General features: G+C 41.0%; 1 protein-coding gene across 2 annotated transcripts; it reads left to right on the top strand.

The window, feature by feature from the left end:
* The first annotated feature begins 1,202 nt into the window (after window positions 1-1,202).
* pdik1l (PDLIM1 interacting kinase 1 like) lies at window positions 1,203-11,026 on the top strand. Of its 2 annotated transcripts, none has more exons than XM_035183112.2 (3): window positions 1,203-1,332; window positions 3,562-3,857; window positions 10,205-11,026. In XM_035183112.2, exons 2-3 carry the CDS (start codon window positions 3,573-3,575, stop codon window positions 10,943-10,945), a joined length of 1,026 nt encoding a protein of 341 aa, XP_035039003.1. In that variant the 5' UTR covers window positions 1,203-1,332; window positions 3,562-3,572; the 3' UTR covers window positions 10,946-11,026. The 2 variants fall into 2 exon arrangements, with proteins under 2 accessions (XP_035039003.1, XP_035039004.1); XM_035183113.2 differs by having other exon boundaries at window positions 1,208-1,435.
* Window positions 11,027-11,161: the final 135 nt, after the last annotated feature.

Here is an 11,161-nt window from a genome sequence, read left to right as displayed (position 1 = left end):
TCTTTATCTAAAAGCACATAAGCTGTTGCAAATGTGCAAAAACCTGAAATAATACATATATAAATACACATATTTCACAGTTATAAGAAATGATCAAAATAAACCTTCTCAGCCTTGAGTTATTACCACCTCATTTGAACTCTTTCAAAATACCAGAGAAAGACAGTAATACCACAGAAGATGTAGAAAAGAGATTTACCAACATTTCTTTTAGTTGTGTTTATCTGGCCAAACAGAACACACTTCTATTTTGTTATCTCAACCAATATTTTTTTTAATTTCAAGTTCCTGGAATAACTGCAGCGCCATTTTATTGTAGAGCAAAGATTAGTACAGGTGTTGGTGTTATTGTGTCCTGTGTCCCTGTGAGTGTCAGATCGGCTCGAGAGGGAGGAGAGCTGAACGATCAATGTGAAGCTACTCACACTAAGCCTGGAGCAGGGCCGGAAGTTGGGTAATTGTCCTTCAAAATATAAGTCTGTCACATTTGGTGAGAAGTTATCAGTGGGAAAAAAAGGCATGTGTGAAATGATGTTGAGTTTGACTGGATATTGCCAACCAACAGCAAATGACCTGTCATCATTTAGTAAAACTATAAATGGGATGAAATGATCAAATGAAAAAAACATTACAGTAAAGTAAGTGACAGTAAAGCGAAATAAAGTGAAGCAAAGTAAAAAGCAGTAATGTGATTACTTTGATTCATTATCGACATTACTGAAATATTAAGATATGTCACCGTACCAGTTTAGGCTTAACTAAGCTTAAATGGATGATTAAGACCTAAAAGCTTTTAAAAGGCCATTTGTGAAGAATGTTTGATATTCAATATATTGGCATGTTGATTTGTTTAGATATAGTTTATAGGTATATACATAGTATATATGTATTTTGTATATTCTGTTGATTTCACTTTTTATATTTGTATTCTGTACTTAACTCTTTTTAATTTCATTTTGTATTGTCTGAGTTGCCTTTACCATTTGCTATGATGCTCTTTATTTTTTATGTAAAGCACCTTGAATTGCCTTGTTGTCTAATGTCTAATGTAAACATCAGGTCCATATCCTCAGATACTGACAGGTTCAGAAAACATTATGACTGGAATATGACACATGACAGATACCTGTCCACCACAGTCAGTCCCAGTTGGCGGTAGAGGCACCTTATTTTGAAACGTGGAAGCGGAAGCCTCGTCCTCCGGCCGCCGCTGCAGCCTCCCAGTGAGAGAGTGAACCTGCCCGGGCTGAGCGAGCAGGACGTGTGCGGCGGTAATGGCTGCCAGGGAGAGGGAGGGAGAACACAAACGAAGCCCCGACAAGCGAGCCTAAGGTGAGACTGAGAACATGTCAACTTCCAGCGGCGGACCCGCGGCCTCTCACACGGTCACACCATTGTGTGTGCCGCTGGGGCCGCTGGTCCACTGGGCTGGCAGGTGGGTGTTTTGCTTGGATTTCTTGGTGACACACACGCACACACACACTCACACACGGGACAATAAACTGTCATTACCTAACACACGCGTGTCTGCTCCGCGCACCAGCGGCAGGGCCACCGAGGTGAAGTGTCTCAGGTTTGAATGATATTAGCTTGAGGCGGACGTGCGTGTGGCTCGTGCTGGACTCTTTGTTAGCTGCTGTTAACGTGATTAGCCAACGTTAGCTAATCACGTTAACAGCAGCTAACGTTAGCGAAGCAACTCCACCGCGAGCTGACGGGGCCAGGCCACTTAGCTGTTAGCCTGTTAGCCAATCAGCCCAGTGATGACTAATTATCCTGTTAGCACGCTCACCGTCGGTGTGTGTGTGTGTGTGTGTGTTTGCGCGTGTGTGCGTGTGTTTGTCACCTGCAGCCCTGCCAGTGTCTTCACTTCACAATGAAGTTAATCATCAGTCAGGCACAGGTAGTTCACACTGTCACTTTGTTCAATGGCAGATTCGCAATTCAGATTTTGTTGTGTTAACTTGTGTTTCATAACAAACTCTGCTGCTGTAGCTATTTATTCCACTTGTAAATACTTAATGAGAAATGGCAAAGAAGTCACTTTATTTATGGTAGATTCGAAATAAAACTCCCTTCACTAATTAACATAAAGAAAATAATAATGGCAATTGACAATAAAAACTAATTTATCAATAAAAAAAATGTCAGCAATACTTCCACATTTTCCACGAATACCGAAAATCTTAACTAGAGAAAATAACCTAGAAATTGATTAAAACAACAAAATATCCTGGTAATAATCTTATTTTTTTTAAATTAGATTTTAACTCTGTTGTGTATCTTAACATCATTGTGTATATTGTTTAAATGACAGTCACTGCAGTATGACAGGTGTGCTCTCTCCTGTAACCCTCCTGTAACTAAAGGCTACTAGAGGTGCATGTAGTAATCCATTACACTATCACACTGGTTAAAGAAAGCTTTGATAATAATTCACACCTTACCGTGTACATTATAGTGCAATTTACTACATTTTAAAATACTTACTCATTTTATATCAAAGTTCATAAGAGGAACCTGCATATAAGCCAGTGTTTACCGTGATTCACACGTTCCAAGTAATTCAAGTAACAAAAAGAGGTTGCTCAAGAGGTTATTGTAAGGTTGGCAGTGATGGATGTCGCCATATCCTGTAATTTTGACACTTAATCAAGAACCCTACATCATTAAAGAAGGAGGAATAGATATAAATATGTCAGTACTCGGCTTACCGTTAAATTATATGACCATGTTTGACCGATCGCTGTCCTGAATTATCAGCAAATTGCTTCCCATTATCTACACATCAAGGATAGGGATGAATGTAATAATGTGAACCTTTGTGAAGATGAGGGAAGCATTGCGTGTTGGTTTGACATGTACACACACAGGGACACACATTCATAAACACATTAACAACATAACGACCTAGACACAGATACCAGTTTGTGAAACTTGGCGTCAAATTGTGGTCATTATTGTGACTCAAATACATGGTAAAGGTATGCATGTGTAAGTTCATGTTTATTTACCAGCGGTATTAATAGTTGTGGTCACCTTGGACAAACGATACTGAAAAGGTGGATGAGGGATCCCAACAGCTGCTGTTTCTCTGCCTTTATATTTGGATATATTTTGAATAATGACATAATGATCTACTAGTCCACAAGAGGGAGCAATAACAAGATCATGTTGGATAATCTCCAGTAGATCATTATTGGCAATTATCGACCCTGAGAAAATAAACTCACTGACATATTCCACTTAAGGCATGAGGCTGATTGCTAATGAAGTGATGCCTAAATAACGGCAATAAGAGTGATTTGAGGTGTCACAAGAGTTTGATGCCAGCAAATGGCGAGAGGCTTTCTTTATGTTAAAGGATGTGTGAATTTTTTAATTTTTTAAATGCAATTCTCTGTCACTTGTTTGTGTCGCTGTTATTGTTCCTCCTGCATCCTAACTATGAAACAATACAATAAGCCTTGCTGAGTCTTGTAAAATCATCCTTTGATTTAAAGTCCACCAAACCGAAGTCGAAACAATGCAAAAACTAACAGCCATGTTGTCTCTCCACAGTGAGGACTAGGATGGTAAGCAGCCAGCCGAAGTACGAGCTGATCCAGGAGGTGGGGCGTGGCAGTTACGGCGTGGTCTATGAGGCAGTAGTGAAGCGCACAGGGGCCCGTGTAGCGGTGAAGAAGATCCGCTGTCACTCTCCAGAGAATGTGGAGCTGGCTCTGCGGGAGTTTTGGGCCCTAAGCAGCATCCAAAGCCAGCACCCCAATGTCATCCACCTGGAGGAGTGTATCCTGCAGCGGGACCAGCTGGCCCAGAGGATGAACCATGGTTCCAGCTCCCCGCTCTACCTGGAGGTGAGAACAAAGATATGTGTATATGTTCGAGTGTATTGTTCGATGTTCTTAAAGGTGAATGGTTGAATGTAGGTGCCTATGAAAGCCTAACAAAGATACCTTGATTCATGCAATGGTATCTGCACCCCTTCCCCCATCTCAAGTGACGGAGTGTGTGGATGCTGCAGTTAGCTTTGTTTTGCATAGGTTTGGTAATTACCTGTGAATGTATGATAAATGGATTTCATTATCTCCACATGGATTTTAAAAGGAAGTCTCTTTCTGTTTGGTTCTTTTTAATCTGATTGACCAAGAAAAAAAGTCAATAGTATATAAAATATTTTTGTGCTGATTGTCAGTTGACAACACTGGAACAGCTGCGTTGCCTTTCTAATGGATAGAGGAGAGTGTAAGTGTTTAGGACTATAAACACAATTTTGATGAGATATTCTGAGCCTTATATGATAGTTTATACTACATTGTGAAAAAAGTTAATGTTAATGGTCATGTTTACTCTTATATTTGTAAAAAAATCAATTTGGGCCATAATCATGTTACAAATTACGGTTGGAAACCTTTTTCCAGTCAAGGGTCAGTTCAGTTTTAATGGCATCCTCGAGGGGGAAATGACCAAACACATGTATCACACTAACCTGTCTAATGTAAGGGCTGGCACTGCTTCTCTTTGGCGTCTGATGGTAGTAATGATGGTGATGATGATGATGATACTTGCAGCATGTTTTGTAAAGTTTGGGCCAGTTAGTCTTGATGCACAGTCTTGCTCACAAGAAACGGTAGTTCCTCCCTCGAAATTCTCGCACGCACAAAACTTAGGTATGTCTGTTTTTTCATCTCATGGGCCAGAGACAAAATCTGGAAATTTCTTGCAGTTTCTTTTTCAATGTCTCGTACCACATCAAATATCCACTCAGCAAAGATTCTTTGACACAAACTGACACTTTGGAAACAAGTTCACTTTGTCTGGTTTTAGAAGTGCCACAGCAGCAACAAGGCTCTTTCACAAATTCTCCTTCTGGTTGAGGTTTCACCAGCATAGCTATTAGCTTGCTCACCACAAAACTTGCCTGTGTAACATTGTCAGAAGTGGTATTGTGCAAGCTGTGTGTTGACCAATAAACTCTGCAAAAGAGCGTTCTCTTTATCCAAGAGCATTTGTTCTTGCAATTCATCCAGTTTATTATGTTTCCAGCTGTAAAGATAAGGCCGATCCTTTTCATTCCTGCAACCAAGTTGAACCAAACTAGATACAGTGTTGGTTGAGTTAACCCAGATCATAGCCAGGCAGACAGGTTTACAGCTGGAAGGGATCAGCCTGAAGGACATGTTCACTATTTGATGTTCCTTTCTTTGTCAGAGAAAAAAATGGCTTGCTGTCATTAGAATTTTTTTAATATATTTTTTTCATTCATGAACTATCTCACAATTGGCCTCGGGGCTTGACATTCCCCTGCCCCACTCTAAGTTTTAGAACTACAATTCCAATAATTTGGGGTGATGTAAACTCGGAAGTATAATGCTTCTAATCTAGCACCAGTCAAAGAATGCAGAAATGCAGACGAAGATGCCAAGAGTTTGTGTCGATAAGAGCTTATTCTAATTGAGGTTACAAATGTTTTTTTCATATTGTTTAACCAAAAGCTATAAGGAGGGTGTTTCCTCTGCGTTGTGCTACTTTACTGTTAATGGATCTATTGTTTGTTGTGTGTCATTCTATCAAGATAAGTTTGACGTTTTTAAGTTCTTAGTACTTGACACCTCATTTGCCTATAGGTTACTTCTTTAGCTGATAAATTTATACTTGGACACACTGCCAGTCATGTATTTTCAAATAGAAAACATGTGACACACACATTCAGAGCAGGTGTGGTGCCATAATGGTTCAGGAGGGACAACCAGTCTGTCGAGGCCAGGAGAGAAACCGCAAGCAGAATGCCAGGATATGATATCAGATAAAAGTTTAACACCATCCGAACTGAAAGAAAAACGAAACAGTGAGTTGATGTCCGACATCACTGACACTAGTAACTGTGGCTCAACAAGACATTAAAATAACCCTCCAACCCTCAAAAATGTTCTGTAAGCCTTAATTTCAGATAATCTGATGTCCTGATGGTGATCTGTCCCTAAATGTACCACATTAGGGCATTGTTTACATTACAGTCGTCCCAAAGTCAGATCTTGTAAACATCTGTGAAATGATTGTTTGCTGCCAGCGTGTCCACAAACATTCCTGTCCTCAAGTCACAGGTTTCAGTGGGAGGAGACGGTACTTGTTGGTTGGTAACATGTTGCCCTGTCTTAAAGTAGACTAAATGCCTTTACACACCTCAAATAAACCACATCAAATAGAAAAATACTCTAATTGCAAATATTTCACATCAACACATTCAATACTGGCAGAGATGTGAATTTGCAACAGTTACAACACTCAAAAGTTTTGAATCGATTCGTGCCAGCTCAGAAAAAAACAATCACCAACCTTCAGTATCATCCAGTGATAATGATCTTGTTGTCATGAAAGCACTCGTGACAAAAACATTTCCTTAAAAAATATATTGACTTTCATAAAATGATCAAAATGCCCATTGTGTGTAAAGACCTAACACTGTAATTCATGTAATGAATTGGAAGTCTGCTTTGATTACCCAGTGTATCATGATGCACTTATTGTGTCTCGATTATCAAATTATTGTTTGTTTTTTCGTTTACTGCTGAAATATTATCGTTAGTTTGATATACTGCAATGAGATCAATGATCTTTTTTTTCCTGTAATGCAGTGACTCTTCCGCAGCAAACTATGAGGGTGTTTTCACACCTGAAAGTCTGGAACAGGTTCATGTCTTTGTTACCTTGTTTACATGAGGTTAGATTTGGTTTTACGTTGTAATTTAAGGAGCGGACCAAAGACTATTGATGAATACGTATGTCCTGTCATCATCATCTAATTGGGCTGCATCTACCTGTACTTGACTGACCGGTTTGTAGACGATTTGAATGGAGAAAACACATGAACCAGTTTATTTCATTTCCTTGCCACACATGAGCATGGCATTACTACCAGCAAAATGAATGTCCTTGTGGTTCAGACATTATATCGTCTGAGGAGAAGACTGCAAGCAATCCTGTGATCCTGCATCTTTTCCCTTCTTCTATAGTTTAATGCTGTCACAACTTTCCTGCAATTGGGCCGAAAGTCCGAACTATAAGTGTTTTCACACGACAATCAACCCATGGCTCATTTTGACCAACTCTTTTGGTCGGACTGTTGGCACGGACTCTGGTCTGAGGCACCTTTCAAGCCCGTTATTTTGATTCAGTCAAACAAGTCCAAAGGTAGAAGACACACTGGAAAGGTTAAATATCAACACAAATATTAGTATTTGGAGATAAAGACTTGTGTCTTGTCTGATTTGCATCAGGAGAAGAGCTAGACGTTTCTTGTTGATTAGTGTTATCTATGGCCTCCATGTTCCCCACTGTCTCACAAATGTACTGTCAGGTTTGAGTTGGGGGTGCAGATAGGTGGGAGAGGCACCCCTCCCCCTCCAACCTGCCTGCAGCCTCACAGGCACTCAGCCAGTGCCTGATTATAGTCTCTCAGCAACACGCGGTGCTATTGTCAAACCATTCATTCCGTTTTCTGCAGCGCTAGCATTGGACACTTTCCCAGAATCCCTTTATTCCAGCTCTTTTTTTGTAATTGCTCTGTAACGTTCCAGTGCATGCTCACAGAGGAGCAAATGATAATGGGGCAGAATTATCTGACCGCACAAACTGTGGGATAATTTGCACCTATTCTTTCTGGGTAGAGGATTCCTTTGCCAATGGCTTATCAAACACTCTGCAGTCATTTTTCACAGCAGAGTTTCCACAAGGAATTGCTTAACAGTGCTGCATAATTCTGTCCAAGCCTGACCTGAACCCAACTGTTGTTTTTTTATGTCCGACCCTGACCCAAGCCTGATGCAGTTATTGTTACTCTGTCACTTTGTTTTTTCCCTGGTCACAAGCTTGTGGCACCTTGTACATGACTGTCAAAAGGCAGTGTTTTCTCAGCTACAGGTGGATTGTTTTAACACAAACATCTAATGTTCTATGGCCGATGTGACCATCTGACCGGAATCCAAACATAATTTCCAAATTATTATCTGAACCAAGCCTGGGCTCAGGTCAGGTGTCCTCTACTTATTCAGAGCATTAGTTTAGTCTGTAAATTATAAGTGAGAAGGGAACGACAGATTGGACTCGCTTTCTCTTTTCATTATTTCATTTTTTTAATGTGCATGCAAAAAGGGGAAATTCACAATCAAGTTACATTTAGCAAACGTTTTATTTTGAACCAGGCAGCTGCACACACTTTTAAAATACTCAAATAATTAAGGTAGGCCTTCCTACTGTGGCCTAGTTCTCAAAGACCCTTAAAAAAACTGAGCTCAAAGCAACAAAAAAGTGCATTCAACAAGAATCCTTGAGAAAGATATTTCAAAACCATATGAGTTAAAGTGCCTTTTTCTGTTTGATCATGTTTGTAACAACAGGTCATTCAATTTTTTAAAAATAGCATTGTGTGCAAACCTCACTGAACAGAGTGGGAGTGATTCAAACAAACACTAAGTTACTTCCTGTACTGATCAGGTCCTAATAACTGATGATTGTTAATTAGTTAGAGTGAGAGCAGGTCAGCAGGAGAGTGGAGGAGGACACGATAACTCCAGCTCGGTACAAACCAACCTTCTGATCATTGAGCAGCTGTGAACTAGAGAGAAACTCTGTATTTTCACTGTTTGTTTCCACTGTTCTTCAACAAAGTCACTTACCGGCTTTACGATAACGCTTCTTTGATCTGACAAGTACATTTATACTCAATGGTTGAGATATAGTCATTCAATACATCTCACGTGGAAAAAGCCACGAAACATTGAGTATATTCGATATATAACGCACACCCCTACATGTATGTTCTGTGTTCCCAATTGTTAAATGTTTACACACACTATTATGTTTCCACTCTTTATTGTTCAGCAACTTCACTCTGCACTTACACTTTACCTCAACTTCAACTTTTCACTTATTTCACAAGTCACGTTAACTTCATATATTTTTTCAGCTATTTCAATTTTCAGATTTTTGCTGTGAGCAAAATCTAACTTTTCCCAGATATTTATTTTCAAGTTTAATTTATTGTTTTACAGACCTGTAGCTTTTCTGTGTTGCATCCAAAACACCATCGATCAAATTCCACAATCACATCCCATTTAATCTTAATTTAATGTGAGATGGATGACGCGTCACAGATTTGTGGTCCACTGTGAAAGAGGGAGATTAAATGAACTCACTTCCTGCGGAGGGGATAAAAGATGAGAGGCCTCTCACGCAGCTTAAAAAATGGCCCACAATGAAAGGTGGTAGACGACATGTTAGGAATACAAAGCCACAGCAGTCTGCCTTTTCCAGGTGTGAGTTGTTCTGTTCGTACTGTAGAGCTTTCCACTGCATCAGTGAACGTGTAAGTTATTACAGACCTAACATGATACCATTTTTTAGGTTGTGCTTGTTTCAGCCCTTTCTGTTGAGTTAATACAAGCTGTCAGCTTACTCTTGGCTGTATAGATCCTTTTTCTCATGTGTTCAGCAGGATCATATCCGCTTTTATTTTTGCTAGAGACACGTGTGCATTGAATACATTTTCTGTTAATGTGCTGGTGATGCTACTGGGATTTTTTGGGGAGCACCTTACTCCTCGTCAAATGGAGGCAGATCATACTCGGAGGGGATAGCAAACCATGCTCCTTGTCAGTCTTCTTCTGTCTACCAACATTCTTACACTTTACGTCTCTGCAGTTTCGGTTTCACTGGTAGCAAAAGTTTAATTTCCACGTTTTTGATCAACCCTTGTGATCATGTGGTGACTGGCTGGTGTAAGTGAACCCTGGTCCATCACAGTTCATTTCTGTGTGTATGTGGACAGTTTTAATTTTGTTTGTTTATCAGCATTAACATCTGAAGGAAATCAATTGAGAAATAAAGCATTCAAAATAATCTCTTATCAACTTTTACAACCAACGTGCTTTCAAGTTAATTTTCTGTCAATTCCATTGCATAGTACAATGCTGCAGTAGAGGATTCAGGTTCATGGTGTCAACTGAATAACTGAACAATATTTCACCTCACACAGTAGGATTTTAGGAATGCATGACAAAAGTAAATTAAACTGTGTTATGATGGTATTTTGGGCTACAGTATCATTATGTGGCACTGGTTCATTCAAACGTGTGACTATCAGAAGCTGCCTTCTCCTCAGCCATCACCACTGACTTGTATTTCTTTTTTTGTCTTTCTGCCACAGCTGGTGGAGACGTCTCTTAAAGGCGAGATCACCTTTGACCCGTGCTGTGCCTACTACTTGTGGTTCGTCATGGACTTCTGTGATGGGGGTGACATGAACGCCTACCTTCTATCCCGCAAGCCCAGTCGTAAGACCAACACCAGCTTCATGCTACAGCTGGGCAGTGCCCTGGCCTTCCTTCACCGCAACCAGATCATACACCGCGACCTCAAACCGGACAACATCCTCATCTCGCAGGCCTGCACACCGGCCGGGTCGTCTGAGCCCACCCTCAAAGTGGCCGACTTTGGCCTGAGCAAAGTCTGCTCCACCTCCGGGCTCAACCCAGAGGAGCCAGCCAGTGTCAACAAGTGCTTCCTGTCCACAGCTTGTGGAACAGACTTCTACATGGCCCCGGAGGTCTGGGAAGGCCACTACACTGCCAAGGCGGATATCTTTGCCCTGGGGGTGATTATCTGGGCCATGGTGGAGCGCATCACCTTTGTGGACGTGGAGACTCAGAAGGAGCTGCTAGGGAGCTATGTGCAGCAGGGCACAGAGATTGTACCCTTAGGGGAAGCCCTGTTGGAGAACCCAAAGATGGAGCTGCTGATCCCCGCCAGGAAAAAGAGCATGAACAGCCACATGAAGCAGCTGATCAGGGACATGCTGTCGGCCAACCCTCAGGAACGGCCCGACGCCTTTGAGCTGGAGCTCAGACTGGTCCGTATTGCCTGCAGAGAACTGGACTGGGACACGTGATGGATGTGATGGACCACATACTCAGTCGATCAAGCACATGTACACATCTCATCAGCTACTCTTAACTTTTTTTTTTTTTAACGAGAGAACAATAACTAGACTAGTCATTGTTTGCATCATGGCTGAAACCTCATCCACTTTCCAAGAGCATTCAGTCCTCTGCTAGCTTTGTCTTTATAATGAAGAGGAGAGGTGTGACACCAACTGCTGCTGCTG

The sequence above is a fragment of the Hippoglossus stenolepis genome, chromosome 17, assembly GCF_022539355.2.
Source record: "Hippoglossus stenolepis isolate QCI-W04-F060 chromosome 17, HSTE1.2, whole genome shotgun sequence".
NCBI lineage: Eukaryota > Metazoa > Chordata > Actinopteri > Pleuronectiformes > Pleuronectidae > Hippoglossus > Hippoglossus stenolepis.
This window is presented reverse-complemented; position numbering and strand designations above follow the sequence as displayed.